Source organism: Trachymyrmex septentrionalis, unplaced genomic scaffold, assembly GCF_001594115.1.
Source record: "Trachymyrmex septentrionalis isolate Tsep2-gDNA-1 unplaced genomic scaffold, Tsep1.0 scaffold76, whole genome shotgun sequence".
In the NCBI taxonomy this organism is placed as follows: domain Eukaryota; kingdom Metazoa; phylum Arthropoda; class Insecta; order Hymenoptera; family Formicidae; genus Trachymyrmex; species Trachymyrmex septentrionalis.
The window spans coordinates 1190156-1213524 of record NW_017305947.1 but is presented as its reverse complement, the minus strand read 5'-3'; the positions used below and the strand labels follow the sequence as shown (position 1 = coordinate 1213524).

General features: G+C 33.4%; 1 protein-coding gene across 3 annotated transcripts in view; it reads left to right on the top strand.

Moving 5' to 3' along the window:
* Positions 1-23369, top strand: part of LOC108754121 (neural-cadherin-like) — a 75990-nt gene that overhangs the window by 35724 nt on the left and 16897 nt on the right. For 2 of the 3 annotated variants that reach the window (XM_018496199.1, XM_018496198.1), the window contains exons 2-10: positions 6777-8207; positions 9321-9329; positions 9984-10175; positions 11742-11988; positions 13162-13381; positions 13596-13872; positions 15167-15762; positions 16747-16893; positions 17836-18027. In XM_018496199.1, the coding sequence (XP_018351701.1) occupies positions 6896-8207; positions 9321-9329; positions 9984-10175; positions 11742-11988; positions 13162-13381; positions 13596-13872; positions 15167-15762; positions 16747-16893; positions 17836-18027 (3192 nt within the window). In that variant the 5' untranslated portion in view covers positions 6777-6895. Of the gene's footprint in view, positions 1-6776; positions 8208-9320; positions 9330-9983; positions 10176-11741; positions 11989-13161; positions 13382-13595; positions 13873-15166; positions 15763-16746; positions 16894-17835; positions 18028-19409; positions 19416-23369 lie in introns of all 3 variants that reach the window. The other variant, XM_018496197.1, reaches the window with a different exon arrangement.

The window sequence follows — 23369 nt, the reverse complement described above, 5'->3', positions numbered from 1 at the left end:
AATAATGCCATTTAATTGGCGTCTCTGAAGAAAATACCCGTGAAAGCCTCAAAAGTAATGCCATTTAATTATTCCCAATGCTCGTATTTCTGAATAATGGGATCTATAAAGTTATTGACAAGACAACTCGTTTTAACAATTGTATTAGAGCATATACGCTAAAATAATACAAATCATGTTAAAGTTAAGAATCATAAATGTTGAGAATGCCATAATACTTTTATGAGTTTATGCGGATAATTTGAACAACTGCGTTTTCTGTGAACGTTTTCTAAATGTATTGTCTTGTCGGAGTACAGCGCTTTAATATTATTTTGTTTCTAGTTCTGTTCTGTTTTACCTATAGAGATAAGAGTAACAAGAAATACGCGAAATTAAGAGGGAAACTTTGTGCCGTCGCAATGCTGAAAATTCCCCATATTCCCTGACGTTCTCACATTGTACGAATAATAATAGCGTATGCATAGAAAAATACGTCGCGCAAGAAAAATACGTAAAATTACGCTTTGCAAAACAAACAATATATTAGACATTGTAATTTTAGTTACCAACTCAATTTACAAAAGCAGCTACAAACACACAAATAGTTTTTTTGATTTCTGAATGCCTTTCCCTCTTTTCAGAATACAAATCAATTATAATTCATTAAAAATATTTGTCACTTTGAAGATTACAGATAAGACTTAAATTCTTTAAATTTTATTTAAATGAAAATAGCATAATTAACGCTCTGACATAACATTGATGTTTTTTCTTAAAAAAAAAACTATCTGTTATTATCATAAATATAAAAGTCAAGTTTTTATTTTAATTAATACATTTCTTAATAATCGAGGCGAATTTATTGAATATAACAATATATAGATATCGAGAAAAATTAATAAATTTTACGTATATATATATACTCGTATATATACACACACGACATTTAATAATTGAATGGTGATGGGATATTACACAATACATGTTTTGATCACATATGCAAATGTGTTTTTGTGACTAACTTGCAATCATTCGAACGAATTGTTAAATATTTATATTCAATGAAGATTCTTGTCTAACAATTTAGTTGCAGGTTCAGAGAGCTCATCAATTCATTTAATTCAAGTTCAAGTCATTTAATTTTATCAGTTATTAATAAAGAATGGAATAATAAAGAGAAGTGTAATAAACACTATACACGGTGTCGTACAACTATCGAATTTCTAACTAGACGAAAATTCTAACAACTATTGTATAATTCAAAAACTATTGTAGCCTCGACATTTTCGTATTTCAGAATTTTCGTCTCAAAATTATCTCAAGAATATGTCCTTAAGAGGTAATTCGGTAATTATGGGATACTCTGTATATAAAAGAAAACTAAAGTAAAGTATAATAATCAAATTTTCAGTAATGATGATATATGATAATCAATAATTAAAGAATATATGAAATGACAATTACAAAACTCTCTACAAAATAGATTTATATTGGATATTATGTTTTCAATAATCATGCCATTATTCTCTACTTAATAATGTACAGAATATAATTAACAAATATTCAAAATCTGAAAAATGATATATGCTGCAACATACCGAAATCTATCTATTAAAATCTTTAATATAATGATGAATATAAATCTTTATTTAAATTTGCGCTTATTTTAAAAAAGATGTGATTTTTTTTAAATAGAATAAAAGGTAAAAATGTTGCTTTATCACAAATATATTTCCTTATTTCCTGATTAGACGTGATTTTTATTTAGAGAACAGATATATGAGAAAATTAGCTTTTTTTCATTTTTTTTTAAATTTTACAGAACCATTTAAAAAGAGTAAGCACCTATCTGCGATTACCTCATTCACTCGTGAGAAAAATTTGAGACGTTATTTCGACTGACTATCTTCGGAAAGAGCTAAGGTTTATCTTATGCGGGTGCATTACGCTTGTGAGTGCATCGTTGATCTCGCAAAGTCAGTGTGCCGGAATAAGCAGCTCTTTTCTTTTTTTTTTAGGACCGCGCGCGAATGTATCGTTTTCTGTGCTCGAAAGGCCGCGCTTCTGGCTGTCCCAGCTGAAGTCACTTAATACGTTTCGAGGAGGGATTAGGTGTCGTGTTTCGTCGGTTCTAACCGTATAATATAGGCTTGCAGAGTAGCGGAACATCTGCTCCCGAGCCATGGGCCCTCGACTTCGGTCCCTCTGAGAGACTCGAGGTCTCGACTTCTCGAGACAGAAGAGGCCGCTGGGGAGAGAACTGAGTGGAGATTGGAAATACCAAGAGAATGAACGAGGGAGAGAGAGAAAGAGAGGATTATTCTGCGCGGGCGCTTAAACGGGTTGCGAATGTGTGCGAGTATCGGTCACGACGAAAATAGACACAGGAATGACATTGTGGTGGGTTAATTCAATACGTACCGCTACAGCTAACGCGATTCAGTTGTCAAGAAATCAATTGTCAAGAGTTTTTAAATAAGTATTCAATAGTACTTGGTATTAAAATGTCATATTCATGCACGTTCGAAAGTACTGAATTAAACCTTGACCTGTCCGGATAACATAAACTGACAAAAACGTCGCATATGTGATTTCTGAATTTTTAATTTGCTTAGAAAACACGTCATAAATTATATTGAATTTAAAATATTATAAACGCAATAATCTAATGTGAATTTTAGATAAATTTAAAGCTAACTATATTTAATTATATTTAATCCAAATTTCGCAAACGCTTTTAAACGCTCTTGTATTATTTGATCGAATAAATATTCATTCGTTGTTCAATTAATAATTAATAATTAAGATATCGGTGTTCGATTAATTTAGAAATCTATAAATGCAAATAATTAATATCAATAATTTCTATGGGATATAGTAATTTAATGCTCAATTAAGAATTTAATTTCGTGTTTATTAGTTAAATAGATATCGAAGCTTAATGAATTAAACAGATGACTGCATATTTTTTAGAAAAAAACTTAATATGCTTTTTCTTAACATACATAATTTTATAATGTAAACTTTTTCAGAGCGAGCTGCTGTAAGCTGCTCTCGTTTTATTGATAATTATAAGAGTTTAAGAGTTTTGACTTGATTTAAGCGAACAAATATTACATCGAAGATCATAACTTCCGAAACTTTTGCTTACGAAGAATTTGATCCTATCGTCGATTGGTGATCTCAAAATTCGTTCGCGTGTTTGTGGTGGCTGCTTGTTTCAAATTTGAATTGGACCCTTGTATACGCGTATCGCTGTATCAAGAGATTGCAAACTCTTGCGACCTGTATTGCGGGCGGTTGCCGGAGGATGCGGGACCCGGTACGTTGTTAGAAACAGTTGCTGCACGGTGTGGATTGAGTTCTTGAAAACACTCTGCGGTATTGTCTTGTTGCGAGTACGCGGTTTCCGCACAAAGACACTTGGCAGCTCGCGTCGTTGCACGATGGAACGAACGTGAAATTTGTTATCATTTCGTGTGATTGCGAGAAATTTGCATACCATTAACGCAACAGTTGGTGAAATAGCGGAATGAGTTGCTCTTAGACGCCCTTACAACATCTGCTTGTGACAACGTAAAAGAATAACAATTAGAGAAGAGAAGGCGGATAAAAGTAAAAGAAGCAGCGCAACATGCGTATTAGATGGAACTGATCAAAATAATTTTCAGAGACGAGACGCACGCGGACTTCCGACGCGGAAGAATTTTGTAGATTGGTGCAATTATATTGTGAGTTGAGATTAATTTACGCGTAGCCGAAAAAATATTATTTAAATATACTCTAAAAGTCAAATGCATATATTTTCCTACCTTTATTTATTCTCGTAAAAGAATTAATGTTGGTTCATTTTTTACAAAAAAGTGATATAAGCTTTTGCACAATAATTTCTTTTGTTATCTCTTTTTTTATTCAACAAAACATTGCAAATGTTTCAAAGAAATAATTACATTATCCTATTTTTAATTAATTATGTGTCAGGTTAATTACGCTTGAATTATTATAGCATTTAAAAACACGTTTTGAATAATTTGCACACTACTAATTGCATTTTGACTCTTATCATTATTTTTCATTTGTTATTATCTGTAATTATCACTCAAATTATCAATCGACAAAATTTTCGATTATGTGATAGCTTATATTACGTTTGATTCGCTGATATTAAAATTTTTTATCTACTGACATTTTTCGCATGTTTTATCCAGCAGAAGATAACTGTCAGATATAAAGTCTCTGTGTCTTATTTCGCATGATATTAGAGCACGGAGGTAATATTGCGTCCAATATTGCCGTTCGCGTTACAACCGCCCTACATCATAAAGACAGTTATGTTCGCACATTTCTTTTTTCGGTACGGCCGTCGGAGCGGTTTCAAACTTAAACGAGCCGCGGCTGACCTCACATCCGGTTCTCTTGGGGCGTGAATAGAATCAAATGGAACGGAGGGTTACTAAATGACAATGGTCAACTCGTACGCGCCGGTTCTTATTTCCGGTACACGCGGACATTGTTCATCGCATCCTGCGCAGTATATGACAACCAAAGGAGCGTTGCCCGTCATATCTTTATCGCACAGTTCGATTACTTTGAACAACGACATTTTCTTAAAGCACATTTAATCGAGATACGATTTTTATCGTATCAAATAATTTAATTTTAATTAAAATTTTTCTAATTTAGATTTTCACAACCCGCATTTACTTCACATTACTCTCAATCAAATCGTTTTATTTCAATTGAATTTCGAAAGGGATAAAATGACAAACAAAAAAATGTTAATATTTGTTTTTTTATAATTATTCACATTATACATTATAAATGTAATATCTCTTCTGTAATAAATATAAAATATAAAATGCTAACATATATATCTTTCTCTAATTTTATTTTGTATTCAATTCTCTTTCAATTTCAATTGAAATATAAGTGAGACAAAATATTAATAATAAGCTTATAAAATGTGAAAACATTATCATTCATATTGTTCAATTTGCACTGTTATACACGCGGCTTTATCTTTATCTTTAGAATTACGTTGTTTCCTCTTTTCTGGAGTATTATCATAATTCTGAAATTGTAAGCGCTTCGTGCAATGCGGATTTTATACGAATGATAACAATAGTGCTACCGTAATTGAATATAAAGCGCAAGATTAAGATAGTCGCATTTCGAAAAGATATATGAGATCGTATTAGATTCCACGAGAGCCGTCCACTATTTATATCATATTACGTGTAGTAGCATTAAAATAAAATTTATCGTGATAAGAAAATTTTTTTAAATACAATTAATAAGGTTTTTTAAGGATATTATTATCTATTTTAAATAAAATAAATCAACATACCATTTTTGCGATCGAGTGAGTGAGATTAAAAAATAAATTACGTAGATATATATTGTAATATTATACATATGTTACTGTTTAATTCGTCAACCAAAAAAAAAAAACTTTTTCAACATCTATATTTTTCAAATTACAACAAATCAACATTAATATAAATTTTATTTCGAATTTTATCAATTAATATTTTCCTAATGTCTCTTTAAATTTCTCAACTTTAAGGCTGGATTGTTGATCTTTTGATAAATTTCAGCTTATTCTCTAACTCTCTTACTCTTTTATGCTCTTACTCTTTTATTTATTCATTATAAAGATAAATTATCACGTAGTTTATCCAAAATGGAACAAAATCGGCCCTCAAATAAAGTAAGTTTTATTTATTTTGAATTTTATTAATTAATATTTTTCTAATATATCTCTTTTTCAAGAATTAAATGTGCACTTGTTGTGAAGCACTCGATACCCTTCACAACAAGCTATGTGAGGAAGTGACTGTATTAAATGCACGTTACGGTTATGTATAGGCAGTGTTCGATCGAAAATAAAATTAAGGTTAATTTGCTGCGTTGCTTCCGATACGTAACACGGATCATGAGCTTTTGTGCGAGGCACGTTAATGACGTTATATGAGGGCTTTCTCACGTTGCGGCCGACGTGCGTGTAATTGCACGCGAATATATAAATGTCGTCATAGAGTTACAGGATGTGCGCGTAAATTGTCCACGCGTAATGAATTTACGGCTCTGTCTGTTCAAATTCCAAATGCAATGATTGAAAATGCATCCAAAATCACTGGAACCGCTTAAACACAGGCATTAGCCATCATGGCCTCATTATCGTTATGTTAATTCATCTGTTTCAATGAATTCACAGACACATATTTGTCACATATACAAAATGTTACAAATAGCGTATCTAGCGGACCTTATAGTCTACCTATTCTTCATCAAAAGATTTATCCATTAATCCAGATTAGACAGACTTTCCTCATTAACAAATATATTAATTGAAATAATAATTATATAATAATAATAAATTCATATTCATAATTATATAATATTTAAGTAATAAAATAAGTTAATTAAACGTAACATATTCTTGTAATATTTATTAATATCAAAATAAAAATCTATTTCAACCATTAATTTTATTATTAGTTTAAATCAATATCAAATATATTTTCTATCAAATATATTATGCATGGCATATTGTTAAATAATTTGTTTCTTAAATTGAATTAAATTAAATTAAATTTTTAAATTAAAAAAAAATGCGAAAAAACTTTTAAATTAAATGACACATTCTAATATTATTAATTTTTTATTATTCTTCTATCCGCATCTTCTTCATAAAAACTTTACAGTATTTTATTTTTCGAGCGTAGTTTTTATGTTTATTTATTATGTTTCATTTTGTTTGACTAACAATTTTCTCTGTAATCTCTTTTCAGTTGACATCGACACTGATGCTCTAGTAAAGGTACCTGGCGTACTAAGAGAAAGAGAGAAAGAGTGAGAGAGAGAGAGAGAGAGAGGATAGAGAGTGGGAGAGCAGTACAAACAGAGCAGGATGTTGCGTGCACAAGTCATCGTCTTCCTGGCAATTACTTCCGTCATCTATGCCAAGGTAGCCGTGTTGCCGCACGATGTCTACCCCGGTTACGAGGTGACGCAATTCCGGCGCGACGCAAGTCGCGCTTCCAATTTCCGTCTTCTGGAGACCGGTTTCTCCAAGTACTTCACTGTGCTGGGTAACGGCCTGGTGATGACGACGTCAGACCTGACGCCGCTGGTGGATCGCTCCGTGAACCTGATCGTTCTGGAGGAACTGGCCAACGGCACGCAGACCCACGACCTTCACCTCTACGTCATCAATCGCCGAAACATGCTGACCTTCTCGCATGACCGTCTGGGTGAGGGTGAAGTACCGGAGAATTCACCGGTAGGAACAAGGATAGACGGCTTTCCAGTTCTGCGGGCACGCGGCAGTTTTCCGGTTCACTATAAGATCCTGCCGGATAATAATGGGGAACGTCCCTTTGCTCTGCGAGAGACTGAATCCAATGATACCGGCTTCAATCTCACCCTGAAGAACCAGATGCAGGGCGTCAGAGTGGTCACTGCGAAACCTCTAGATCGCGAGATTCACGGTATCTATACCGTCGTGATACACGCGTCGGATGGTAATTTCCTCAGCACTTCGAAGATCAGTGGTATCGTTCACGTGCTAGATCAGAACGACAACAGTCCTATCTTCGAGCGCGAGCTGTACATTTTCGAGATCAGACCGACGAATTTGGACACCTTGCGCAAAGGTAACGTGGCGCAACCCGGCTGGAAAAGGTTCTCCACCGTGGGCAAAGTCACGGCCAAGGACGCCGACGGAGACAAGGTCGCGTACAAGTTGATCACATCTAGTAGCCTACTGATCGTCGTACCACAGACAGGCGAATTGTTGCTGACCGGCGAACCGGAAGTCAATCCGGAGCAGGATAGCGAATGCGAGTTAATCGTTGAAGCGCACGACCTACACACGCCGAGCCGTAGCACTGAGAAACCGGCCAAGGTTATCGTGAGGTTCCTCACTTCAGAACCAGACGATCCACCGGAAGTGCATCGTATAGAGAAGAGAAGGGTCACTAGAGCAGTGCGACCGACAAAGAAAGTCGACTTCACAGAGGCTGACGGAAATATCGAGGGCAAGATCGCGTTTTATCTAGAGAAGGAAAACGAGAAGGAGACCTATAAGATAAGAGATGAGAACAAGTGGGTCACCGTGGGCGCCAATGGTTCTGTGATGGTCAAACAAAAATGGGACTACGAAGAGTTGGGCCCAGAGAAGACCATTGACTTTTGGGTTACCATTACGAACACAGGTACAGGTACTATCACAAAGAATTTTTCAAATTTTATCTAAATCCTCCGATCTCGATGTCAATTTTTAGCGAATAAATGTTTTTGTATACATTTTGATCAATTTGATTTTATCGTTATGGAGAAAATACATTTTCTGTAAAATATTTATTTTCCATAATTTCGCTTTTAATATTTTATATTATATAATTTCTATAGTAGTATTTAAATACAAATATCTTTTTATAATCTTTATATTGTTTAATTAATTTTTGCTTCGGTATTCTCTGCATGTATAGAGCCGTGCGTGCGATATCCACCCGGTGTCCCGTGCCCATATTATGATGGTAAAATTTTATTTCGATAATTAATGCATAATAATAGTCTCAACTCTGGCACATTTCATGGCCCATTCTTGTTCACACGCTTTTCTTTTCATACTCTATCATTGGGACTCTGTTTAGGGTGCGGTATCTCTCGTTTTATGTAGTTTTGAGCGTGTATAGAAAGAACAATTTTACTGAATCTAAAAACTTAGCTAGATACAGATCTAAAAATAATTTTGTGTTGGACATGAAAATAATTATACAGAACGCTTAAACACTTGATGAAATTGCTGCAAAAAGTTTTAATATTCTAGCAACGAGTTTGAGCGTTCTACATAATTTGGATAGTCCAAACAGAATTATTTTCAAATGTGTGTCTAATTAAATTTTTAAATTTTTACTTCACCAAAATTATTCTTTTTGTACGGGTAAAAGTATTTTAACAAGATAAAAAATATTATATTTTGCAGAAATTTGCGAGATTAAATATATATATGGCAACAAATATTTAAGGATACCTTTTACGTTTTCTTTTTACTCATTTCTAATATTCACATTTTGTCGTGTATCAATTATTTGGAAAATACAAAATATATAATTATATTAATAATAATAATATTTAATAATAATACAAATAATAAGGAATTTATATACTTTATCTACATATTATGAATCAAAATTATGTAATCGTAAATTGTTACAAAATATTTATTGCCGTATCTGTCTGCTGCATCTCAGGAAAAATATTTTCCGCAAGTATATATTACTAATAATAATTGTAACTCTTTTCTTTTCTTGCATCATCGGTTTCCAAAGGATTTCAATGTAAGTATCAATCTCTGTATATATATTTCACCCTATTTTATAATATATTAAACACATAAATCAAACATTACTGTATCTCGTATTGCTTCCAAATTGCACTTTCATGTTTCTCAAAAGACTTTTATAAAAGCGCATTCTTATTGCTCACGCTTTGAGTAGCACTTTAGATATTACAAAATAAATTTCTGTTTATCACTCAGCACTGCTACGAACGCTATTTGTGTACGAAAAACTGGGAATATGTATAATATATGTTTGTATAAAAAAGAAAGAGGAATATTGTTAAATTCTAATTGAATCTCTCTCATTTTGAAAGAAAATAACGACGTACAGGCAATATGAAAGAAACATATACCATGTAATTAAATTTCTTCCAAACAACGTATTTCCTTATAAAATCTAATTTAGTATCTCTCACGTAAAGCATAATAAAAAAATATAACACGATTTACTTTCGTTGTATGGTTAAATACAGATTCGCATTGAGGTCATTAATCTTCAGAGTGTTCCATTAAAAAATAAGCACTGAAAACAGCGTTGCAATAAAGATTAAAATTTCGCAACACGCAAGTGGCGTACCAGCAACGCTGCTCTACATTGTTAATGCATTCGCGTGGCTGTTACGTGTACGCGATAATCGATGTGACGTTATAGATACCGACAATCAGCGCGTCATCATCAACATGAAGGATGTGAATGACGAGCCTCCGTATTTCATTAATCGGCCACTACCGATGCAAACGGTCGTCCAGCTGAACGCACCGCCGAACACTCACGTGTTCACCCTTCAAGCCAGGGATCCTGACACCGACCACAACATCCATTACTTCATCGTACGAGATCGAAGTACGTAATGCCACGAGTAATCGAGATTCGATATTTCGAACATTAACTTGTACGTTCAGCGTGTCGCTGATAATATATATAATAAAGAGCGAGCTTAATCTCGATAAAAAGAAATAAAATGCACGTGGAATACGTAAACTTTCTAGAAAATCGATAATCCATTTAAATAATATTTAAGCAATACTGACGTAAATTGTTTTTGGGTTTATGCTACACTTGAAAAACTGGATCGAAAAGGGAAATAATTTCCAATATCCACACACACACACATATCGTACGTACGTACATACATTAAAACAAAATTTAATAAATCTTTGCTTTAACGATTAATTGATAATTTCACGAAAGAAAAGTTTAATATGAAGATATGTAATTAAAAACATTTTATATGAGATATATTTATATATATAGTCTAATTTCATATCTACGTCCATATTTTATACTGTTTGCCTTATAGATGTATCAATTTTAGATTTGTAAATGTAATAATTATTATAAAGCTCGTTTGTCATAATAATCCAGTTCTATCAATTAACTTTAAAATATTAAATTACATAAAATATTAAATTACATATCACCAAAAAATAATTAATAGAAAAAGTGTTTCCCCAAATACTCTTATAACAAACATTATTATGCATATTTATTATTATACATATAAATTATTGTATTCCACGTGCATTATCTTATTGCAGAGAAAAATTAATTTTCATATCGACAAAAAATATATAAAAATTGCTCTTGATAAATGCTACATTACTAACCAATTAGAAAGAATAATTATCTCGTTTGTACAAGTAAAACATTAATTGAGAATTTGATGCTAAATTTTTCATTAAATGGGAGAATATTCAATTGTCGATTGAACGTTTCATTAATTATAAGAGAAATATATGTCAAATTTAACAAACGCCATATAGGAACGTGTAGAACGATGGCGATACGGCCTAATTATTAATTTACATGCATTGCATCGGCGTAAAATTGTGCATTGTTCTCATTGAAAATGCACCTGATGATTACAACGTCGACCTGGTATCACATTCCGCAATTTATAAGATTATATAGTAATGACGCCATTACGCCGAGTGCTTTCCCTGCACAAATGCTTCGATATCATGAACAATTTTTATTTCACGGTAATATGAAGTACGGAATATGAAGTATAAATCCATTCTGTGTTATTAATGCACGCTGAGTAATTAATAAAGTGACGAACTTAAATGTGATGACATTTAAAATTGACTGTTTTTTTCATTTGCCTCTCTGCAAATGCCCAACTTTAGATTTATGTATGGATTTGTTATTTTAATCAAAATTTAATTTAATTTAAATTCTAATTCTAAATAAATGAAAATTAGAAATCATAATATAATTACAATGCAATTCTAATTACAATGTAATTCTAATCCTAAATTAAAAATAAATACTAGAAATCATAATATAATTAGAATGCAATCAATATTGGTGCATTACAAGATTTTCATTGGTGTAACTAATGGAAATGATATATCCTAACTGATTCCTTTAATTAATTAATTAATTAATTAATCACATTGCACGCAGCTGGCGGTCGCTTTGAGGTCGACGAGAGATCAGGAGTAGTACGTACTCGAGGTACCGACCTCTTCCAGCTGGATATGGAGTATGTCCTTTACGTGAAAGCTGAGGATCAGAACGGCCGTATCGACGAGAGGCGTTTCCAGTCGACTCCTGAGGAGAGACTATCGATCGTCGGTGGAAAACGCGCACCGCAGTTCTATATGACGGCGTACGAGGCCGAGATACCGGAAAACCAGAAGAAAGACTCCGAGTTAGTTCGCAAGTGTATTTCAAGAACGAATTAATTCTTTCAGTTCGTATTTATTGAAAGAGCGGCCTGAATTTTTTTTCAAGATAATGCACAGAAAGAATAATTTTACTAAAGTATCTAAAAATTTAGTTAGATACAAATTTGAAAATAACTTTGTTGGATCGTCAAAATAATTGTGGACACTTGAGTGTTGACAATGCGGCAAAAAATTTTAATATTCTAGCAACCAATTTAGACACAGCCTGCATAATTATTTTGATGGATCGAATAAAATTATTTTCTGATCTATATATAGCTAAATTTTTAGATATTTCAGTAAAACAATTCTTTTCGTTTTGTTTCTATCGTAAATTCTCACTCTCGTTAATTACATAGCGCTTTTCGAGAAAGCTATTTTTTTGTAATAGTGCTTTTCTGTTTATAAAAATATAATTTATATTTATCCTCCATATAATTTATATGCATTCTCCGGAACTGACGATGAGTATTGAGAGAGAACCCATTCAATTATATTTTTTTATACTACATCTACAAATTTGAATTATTATTATTAAAATAAACTTACAATTAGTGTTCACTTACATATTTCCTTTTTTATATAAATTATACTGAAAGAAATGTTTCATGTAAATAACTATAATTTTTTATATAAAGGTATAATTATTCATACACAACATTTCTCTCAATGTTATTTTGGTTCCTTGGAATTAATTAATGCCTTTTCACAACATAAATTAAATGAATTTCACAGACCTAGCGTCAGCAACTATGTTGTTATAGATTTTGACGTCAGCTCCAAAGAAATAAAAATAAGTGTTACAAGAAATATAAAATATTTGATCTTTCTTTCTAAAATTAGCCTGTTTACGGGATATAAGTAAATTTCTGTTTTGTTTGCTATTTTTATAATTATTTTTCCATGTCCAGTTTGTTATAACATTCTTTATTTGCTCTCAATGACATTATTTGTATAAGATTACTTGCATAAATATCGAAACTTTTTTGTTTGTCTTCGAGTTAGTTGACTTTTCGAAGTTTGATCTAAATTCGACCGAGTTGCGTGACAAATAATAATCAAGACTTCTCGAACTTTTTTTTTCATATCATGACTCTATTTTTTCTAATCTATCAAACCCGCGGGGAATATGAGTGTCACATGTTCAAACTTTTCAGTATAATATCGGTGAAAGCCAAGTCATTCGCCGATCGAGAGATACGCTACACGCTGAAAGCACAAGGTCAAGGAGCCGCGGGTACATTCAACATCGGTCCGACTTCTGGAATTGTAAAACTTGCGAAAGAACTAGATTTTGAGGATCTACGGCAGCCCCACATTTACTCTCTGATAGTGACGGCCACGGAGGACTCTGGCGGTTTCTCAACATCAGTCGAGGTAACTCAATTTATGTTTCTTTCGAACTTTGTTGTGTTTTCACGAAGAATAACAATCCTTTCCCTCGGAAAAATATAGCACACGCCGCAAAATCTGCATACAAACATGATAACACACAATCATGTCTCTTTACTTGTTGATTATTTTAAACTAAATGTCGAATTAATGTTTCACCGTTATAACCTTGTCTTACGATTTTTTATTCTATTTTCAGCTAACAATTCGAGTATCGGATGTAAATGATAATGCTCCTAAATTTGAGTTGCCGGATTATCAAGCTCACAACGTCGATGAGGATATTCCGTTGGGCACGAATATACTGAAAGTTAAAGCAACTGACGCCGATTCAGGAGCAAACGCGGAAATAGAATATTTAGTATCCGACGATCACTTCAGTGTGGATTCAAATGGTATTATTGTCAATAATAAACAGCTCGATGCAGACAACAATAATGCCTATTACGAATTCATCGTTACTGCTAAGGATAAAGGTAAGTCATTTGAAAGAATAAATATGCTTGAATTATAGCGTAACTAATTGTAAAAATATATACGTTTTGGCTTAACAGTAGAAATAAGTACCAACGTTTCTTACTCATTAAAGACCAAGAGAATAAATTACTATTAAAAAAGTGATGAGAGAGAGAGAGAGAGAAATAAAATATTTTGACATGAAGGACATAATTATTAAAAATTTTAAAAATTTTTAAATCTTATTTTTTACATACAAAATACAATATTAATATAAAAAAATAGAAATAGTCCATAATGAACGGCACTTTTAAGTGTTAATCGACCCATTTTTGTTTCTTTTTCATTCGCGATTAATCGAATCTAATGTATACACATTGTAACTTGTTATTTTTATTGCATTTCATTGGATCACATCCGTGGATGATTATTAAAATTCTTCTCTCAGCCTCGCTTTAAGAAATTCAAATATCGTGAAATCATTGCTCGTGCCATCCGGCGATTTGGTCACGTAGAAATCGGCCTTTATAGCGTTCCGTCAGCAAGCTGAGGATCAGTTTGAGCGGCTAAATCTCACGGATTTGGTTTTCAAACGAGCTTCAAATTCTCGTCTCGCGTCGCACGGGCGCGAGATAAAGCTCACATCTGTAGACGCGAATTCGCGTTATTTGCATATATGTATACAGTGAGAATGCGAGGTGGTTTTCAAACAAGTCGTGGCTTAATTGAAAATAAAGCGGCCGAATTGGCACGAATAACACATGCGCTTTTATTTATTGCGCATCCATGAATGCATTTCATATCGGAAAATTTGACGTCGCAGTAAATATTTCTTGATATGCGTATCACATCCTGAATTCAATTATTTAAGTTACTATGTTGCGATTCGTATCATTTAAATCAATATATTGTTATGTTCGCGATTTGCGTATCGTTTTAAATATATTAAAAAGTTACGTATATCTCTTGATTAAGCCTACACGTATCTATAATACGTGTGCTTTGTGTCCTAATTTGGTTTTTAATTGTTTTTTTATACTTCTTGCCTATTTACTTTTTCTTCTGTTTCTTTATTTTCTGAGATAAAAGTTGACAAACTTTTTGGAAGAGACAAGAAATACGATTGTCGATTCTTCTAAAGAAAGAAAATCGTAAGACAAAAGAAAAAAGCAAAAGACAGTGAGAAAAGAGCACATTGTAGATTAGGCTTTACACTTACGTTATTCTGCAAATGTCGCACTATTGTTAATTAAGAACTTAGTTCCGCCAGAGACGCAAGTGTTTAATAAATCATTAAACGACCGTGCTTTTCAGGCGAACCATCAAAGACCGGCACGGCGACAGTGCGGATATACACAAAAAATAAAAACGATGAAGAGCCAAAGTTCTCCCAGCAGGTTTACACGCCTAACGTCGACGAGAACGCCGGACCGAACACTCTGGTCACCACCGTGGTAGCTTCTGACAAGGACGGCGATAACGTGAGGTTCCGATTTGTCGGCGGGAACACCACGTCGGGACAATTCGTAATTGAAGAGATCACGGGTGTGATCCGTCTTCACGGGAAAGAGATCTCTTTGGATCGGGACAAATACGAGCTAAACGTCACTGCCTTGGACGACGGCGCGTGTTGTCCAAATGGCGATAAAACCATTCACACTAGCACCGCGGTCGTCGTTGTCTTTATAACTGACGTGAACGATAATAAACCGGTCTTCAAGGATTGCGGGATGTATTATCCGAAGGTGGAGGAAGGTGCGCCAAATGGTAGCACAGTTATCAAGGTACAGGCGACTGACGAAGATAAGGGTGTCAACGGACAAGTCAAGTATTCGATCGTGCAACAACCTAATCAGAAGGGCACAAAGTTTACCGTTGACGAAGAAACTGGCCAGGTTTTGACCAATAAGGTACAATTTTAATAATCCTCTTTTTCATAGTACTCTTTTTACTCATGAAATTTTAATAAATATTTATATTTAATATTACATTTTTCGACACTTTATATATTTCTACGGATTCTACGTTTTAATTTTGATCACTGCATTTTCATTTTAATATAGTTACGCAAAACGTACAAGTTTAATTCCGAATTTTACGTTTGACCTGAAGTAACGTTTGATAAAGCCATAAAATTGCGTTGACTATATCAGAATGTATCAGCTTTAAAAGATAATACGAATGCAATTCGCGTTGGAGAGTGCATTTAGTATTCTGAACACATTAAAAAACATCTAACAATCGTTAACTCTAGCTCTACTTTTCCATCTTTTGTACGTATCGTAGACCGAACGATAAGCATGCAAGGCACTTAATTCTAATTGCTGTTCGTGCCGCGAATCCATAAAGATTTCTAACAAACAGATATTGCAATAATATATCTACTTGTAAGTCATTTTTATACATTTCTATTATTTTTCGCTTATTATGGCTATTTCATTATTTACACTTTTGTTGAATATTTATAAAAATTTAGATATACATAAACAGATATGAAAATAATTTTATTGGACAATCAAAACAATTATATAGGAAACTCATGATAATCAATACTGCAAAAACGGTTTAGCAACCAGCAAGCGCAACCATTCTTTCTATGTATCAAAAATAATAGAGAATATATACCTATATACATTCTGTTAATTATATTATTAAATGTGAACAGGAAATTCTGGAATAAAGTTTGTGCTCCTCTAAAAATGCAATAAAACTTGATCAGTTGTTGATTTAATCATATAATTTACTATAACAGCAATTTTTTCTATAATTTCTGTTCTATCGTGACAATTTTTTAAATTTCATATTGCAAACTGCTCGTAGAGCGTTTGTACGATATTGTAAATATTCAGATTTCGTTATGTATTTGCATTTAGTAACAAACACAACTGTTCTAGGTGTTTGACCGCGAAGGCGACGATGGAAAATTTGTATCCGTCACCGTTAAGGCGACGGATCAGGGTGAACCCTCGTTGGAAGGTGTTTGCTCATTTACCGTCGAAATAACGGATGTGAACGACAACCCGCCGTTGTTTGACCGACAGGTGGGTACACTTTACCTCAAGCTAAGCATTTAGGAAGCCATACGGGTTAGAAACGCTGCAGCAGATGTCCGGAAGTAAGACTGAGCGTGACGAAGCCACCATCGGTGCGTTATACATCGATGCATGTAACTCAAGAATATTCGCGAAGTAACTTTGGACTAGTTTTATCGCGTTTACTCGATCAAAGTACATACATTCTGCCCTACATCAATTTTAATACGTACAGAGAATTTGTACAGTGAACGGAGAACAAGTCCATAATTTGTTAAGTCCACAACACGAAGCCGTATCTAAAGTGGATCTCGTAAATTATGGACTCGGCTCATTTCTATTTTCAACACGCTCGTTACGTGAATATCTGAGAAGAATTTGAGTTACCTACCATATTTTCTTAGTCAATAAAATCTATATTAAGTAAAAAAGAAAATGCTTCGTGAGAGATGACTATTGTTTAATATTCCGGAGCTAACGCAAAAATCTATATAACACAGTTACTGATGGATCTGACTCACTTAATTTACATTAATTGAAAGGTATTATTAACGGAAATTAATAAAATGTCATAATTTGTATAAAAAGAAATAAATATATTTAACTAGGGTAATCCTAATTTACAGATATAACATAAAGAAAATTGAATTGTTTAATATTTTGGCAAAGAAATTTATAATTGAATACTAAGTACACTTTAATAAGAATAATTTAAGTTTGTAAATGTGTAATCTAAAAAAAATTGAATTGCTTGACATTTTTGACAAAGAGATTTGTAATTAAGTGGGGCTCAATAGATGTCCGCTCCACAAGGAGTTAATTAATTTTGAAACTGAATATTTTATAATTTTCGATCTTAAGTAACTATATCGTGTATTTGTATTTTATAAAAACGTAATTAAATATCTCTAAAAATATCGAATTGACGTATCAAATTTTGTCCTTTCGCAGAGGTATGTGGAAAACGTGAAGCAGGACGCGAGCATTGGAACAAACATATTAAGAGTGTCGGCATCCGACGAGGATGCTGACAACAACGGTGCAATCGTGTACTCGCTGAGCTCACCCAACAACGAGCAGAATCTGGAATACTTTGAGATCCAACCAGAATCTGGTTGGATCGTATTAAAGAAACCCCTAGACGTGAGTATCCTCATTAAATCGCTGATCTACATATCGTCTCTCTTTAGCAGTATGGACAGCATCGTTTTCCTGGAACACACCCACTTTTTCGTGGGCGAGGCTTGCAATTTTTCTTTGCGGCTTGCCAGCTTCTTTTGCTCTCAGATATACACTGGATACCACGGGAAACGAAAGTCTCAGCAATATAAGCCATCCCGCGATGTTGACAACGCGCGAAATAATGTTTGGTGCTTTAACTAAATATATTTAATAATATTCGCGACATTTTCGAGAATGATATCCTGCGGATTCTGCTCGTCCCGAACAAGTGTCGCGTGTCCCAGGAATATGTAGGCTACATACGTAGTATATTATATCTATTTATATATACATATATACGTATATATATATATATGATCTCGTATAAATATAAAACTTGAGTGTACACCTTCTGCCGATATATTGTACGTTTGCGTTGACTTACGTTATATTTAACACGAATCCGTTTTGTTGCTGAGCGGATAAACTTGTATACTAATATATACGTTTGGTCGGCAATTATTTCTCTCATCACTAATATGCAACGAAATGAGTTTCCTTTTTACGGCACATGTATAGAACTTTTTAATTCCCATTGATATGCACAATGTGTTCACTATGGTAAATACTTAGCTATGCCTGATTTCCTCAAACGCTTCATGTACCTGAATCGATCGACCGTTCGGGCTATTTTTGCAACAAAACACTCTCTCTCTGTCTCTCTCATTCTCTCTATTGAGAACATACTCGCGGCGCGAGTACCTTTTTAAATGATTCCAAACGAAGCCTCTTGTCCAGTTTTTTCATTCACTTTTCATCGAAAATCGGTCGTCGAGTTATGTATGAGCGGTCGAAAAAAAAAAAAAGAAAAAAAAAATAACGCGCGCGTACATACTTTTTCTTTTCCGTCCTTCTTTTTCTCTTCACTTCATTTCTTTTGTTCGCCGTTCGTTTTGCCCGCGTTTTCCGGTTTTATTCCGCGATGCCAGTCATGATTTTCGATCAATTTGGCGAATTGCAAAATGTCGACCCGTGTAATTTTGCAAAAAAAAAAAAAAACAAAAAAAAAAGACGCGTGCGGATCGGCCCGTACGTGCGTGTGCACGGCCAACCGAACGCGAACGTGTGCACTTTTCATACTTTTCCCAAAAGTAGCCAAGAAAAGGATATGTGTGATTTTTGTACGTGTTACGCGTTGTGGAGAAACGGGAAAAAAATGGAAAGGAAAGATGCAAAACAATGATAAGAGACATGACAAAAGAGATGGAAACGTTCGGAGGAAACTAATGATCTTTAATTAATCAACTAACATTATTAATTGTGAATGTTTTTCAAAAGGGAAGTGATGTTTTTTGAACTTCCAGGAGCAGGTGGGAACAACATTTTTTGAGCCCCACGTACGGTGTACTTCAACCTCTACGCATTTTGTGGTGCATCAGACATAAACAATTTTTGACAATGCTTGCATATTTTATATGAATGTGTTTTTGATTCCTTTACAGGAACGGATCTCGCTCTCGCTCCTACATCCATCCTCGCCTTTTCTCTCTCTCTCTCTCTCTCTCATTATCTTTATCTACATCTTATGTCTATCTCTAATTTCTGATTATCATTATCTTTTTTCCTTTTTGTACAAAAAATATTTTTCAGTATGTTGCATTTTGTTGTAATGTCGATGATCGAATTACTTTTCCTGAATATTTTGCCTGCTATGATTATTTTTATAAGTTTGATAAGTTGTTCTATCTATTTTAATTGATTTGTGTATGTTATAGACGAAGCCTGGGTTCCTTGTTTTAATTACTATTTCTTTTAGTTACATAACAAAATAGTTTATATTTCATATCTTTCTTTACGTTTTTCGCTCTTCCTACTTCTTTTCTCTCTTTCTCTAACATATACTTTCTTTCTCTGACGTTTCCCGATTTTCATTCCCACTCTCCCGGTGTACCACGACGTGACTGACAAAGAAAAGGAAAAGAACATGAAAAGTATTTTTGATTGAGAGCGTTTACCAATGTATAGATATGTGTACATATGTATAGATCATAAGAGAACTGTCCGTGGTGTGACATTTTTTCTTCTGTGATTGGGGCGGCATACCACTGTCGTGAAAACGGGAAGAATGAAAGTGAACGGAAGTAATCACGGAATGAAAGGAAAGCCGAAAACGTGCGGATTAACTATCACGACGATCAGAAATAACGTCCATCGGTTTTTGAGTGTCGTTAACGAAAAATAATCAGACGAGGGGTCGTCATAATTTTTTTTTCTCCCCGTCTTAACTCTCTCTCCCCCGAAAACCTTCCAACCTCTGTCACCACGATCTCTCTATACATCCCGCCCTTTCTTCTCCCTTCCTCGTCTCCCGATGCCTCTTTATCGCATTCTCGCTTGCATGAAAATGCCTGCATTGGTTGATTTCGTAAAGAAACTAATTTGAACTTCTTATTGTTTATGTTTGTGTTCATTGCACCATTTACTTTCTTCGGATTTGATGATGACAAAAAAAAAGGGCTGTTTTCCAGTAAGTAGGATCTATATTCTTGTGTTTCACACCTTGCATCGAGACACATCATGATGTGACCATTGTTATACCAGCGCAAAAGAAAAGTATAATATTCGTTGCTAATACTAGAGCGCCTTTCCGTTCGATTATTCAACATTCTATCGTTTCGATGATTTTTCGCCTCTGTTGTTATCGTTGTCACTCGGAGACGTCACTCTCTTTTTCTCTTTCTCTTTCTCTCTCTCTCTCTCTCTCTCTCTCTCTCTCTCTCTCTCTATTTCTATCTGTCTATTCTGCTCTATTCTTTTTCTCTTCTTGTTACTCAATTTCTACTAAATATTTTTATATCTAATCATTTCTTTTCGAGCATTTCTCGAAACTCTTTGTATCACGCGCGATGTATTTTTTATGTACATACACACGTGCTGTCTATTTTCGCTCTTTCATCCTGGTCTCGTATGTATTCGTAGGTGAAGGATGCCTTTATTGTGCTGATCTGCGCCACCAGTGATCTGCCAATTTGTCCGCGGTGAATATCCAATGGACGTTTTCACAAAACTTTAATATAAACAGCTAGGATATCCTTCTCTATATTAAATTTTCTTTTACATATTGAATTTAGAAAAATGTCATCTTCCCTTAAATTATTTAAAAATGGAAGAATTAAAAAATTATATTATTTTATGTTAAAAAAATTGACATTTTGATGCTAGCTTTAATGTAAAAATTCTCGAGTACATTGATCTTTTTAATTAAAATAAATTTATTATTACACAAATTTAGAGTTATAATTAAATTAATTTTTAATACTGTAATAAATTTTTTTTAAATTTAATTGTGCACTACATACGATCTGCTTCGCTACAATCACATAAGGATGAGTTTTTATTTATTACTTTATGTTAGCTTGTAATGGCACCATTTGTGATCGTATTTCACATAACAGCACTTTTTAAGATATTAATCAGCGTATTTATTATAATGAAATTATGATTAAAATGTAGATATTTTATTTGTGATATATTTAATTAAACCGTCCGTTGGATATTGACTATTGTCCAGGGATCTAGTTCCATTTTACTGGAACAGCTTCAATAATTACTTTTAATGTTCCAGGAAGAGTGCTGATATAGTTTTCGTTACTAGAAATCTTATGAGATAGCAAGATCCCGATTATAGACAAATGTTCGCAAACAAATGTTCATTGGGAGACGAAGGATGCCGATTGTATGATCGGTTTCCAAATAATTGTTATGATGCGGCGCTTTTATTAACATAAATCGCAATGTCGATGTTTACGACCAGCGGGTGAATAGAGAGAGAATGTAGAAGAGAATTTTACATTAAAGTATTAAGATTAAGCATTGAAAATTAAATTTTCACTTAGTTGTTCAATTCAATTTAATTCCATTAATTTTTCTAGATTATTACATCTTCATTTATTACATTTTTCACGATATGCAAGTTTTTAATATAACTTTTAATATTTGTAATTTTAATATTTATCTTCTATTACTATTCACCCGCTATTGCACTTTATTTTACTAGATAGTTTAGAAATATCTGCTACTTTTTAAATATAGATTCTCTGATGCTTGTAGACACTCTACAAAAAATTTGTATTATTTAAAGACAAAGTGACATTCAAATTAGGTACATAGTGAGGTGCGAAAAATCTTGTTGTTTCTCAAGGAAAATTTTACTTTAACATTTTAGAATCTAGAATCTTAGAATCTAACATTACATAATTATCAAATATAAGGGATTTGATAAAAGTAGGATAAAATATTAACTTAATTTAAGATAAAATATATTTAATCGAAGAATCTATAGATAGAAGGAAGCAATTCTAAAACATTTAGTATACCTTCCGCTTTCGTGTTATCTCGGATAAGCACAATATTTCTCTAATGCAATCAACTAGTCATCTAGTATTCAATGATTTTTTAAAATGCATTTTTTCATTAAAAAGATTTTTTAATTTAATATTTACGATATATTATGTTATGCAATTATCAAATATCTTTGTTGACATAAAATCAAATTAAATCAAATAACATCACATTAATAAAAGTGTTTGCATTAATAAACTAATACAATCAGTACAGCAATGAGCTCAAATATGCAAGCGTGTGCATTTGACAGGTAGGTATCATCTATACTAACTACATCGTCTACATTTGTCTACAATCTTCGTAATCTACTTTTAATTAAATTTTATTTAATTAAATTGATTTTATTTAATTAAAATTAATTACGCTAAATATCTATACCGATGTTGTCATTGCTTTGTTAACCAACAGAAGTCGGCGATGTAGTATTTTCGTTATTATCATTACGATCACAATCATTATCATTATCATCATCATCATCATCATCATCATCATCATCATCATCATCATGATTTTCATCATCACATCACGCTACTGTAGGTTTGTAATTACTTACAAAAGAACTATCTCACAGCATGTTTGAGTTCATTGCAGTAAACCTTGTTCTTATACAAGCAATGCACTTGTATTAAATTGAGCAAAAATTATTAGGGAAATTAATGGATTTGTACGTTAGAAAGGCAGTAAATCTATCACCGAGGTAATACGCAGCGGAGTCACCCATGTCCACCAGGATACCTACGAGACTGCACGGTCCTTTATCTCTCTGTTTTTCTTTCTATCTATCTTTTCTATCTGTTCGTCTTTCTCTCTCTTCTTCTTCCGTTTCAATTTCACTCGCGAATAAAAAGAAGAAAGACCGTCGAGGGTACTTTCTCATATGGACGCGCTCGACGCCGAGTGACGTAGCCTTTAGCTCTTTC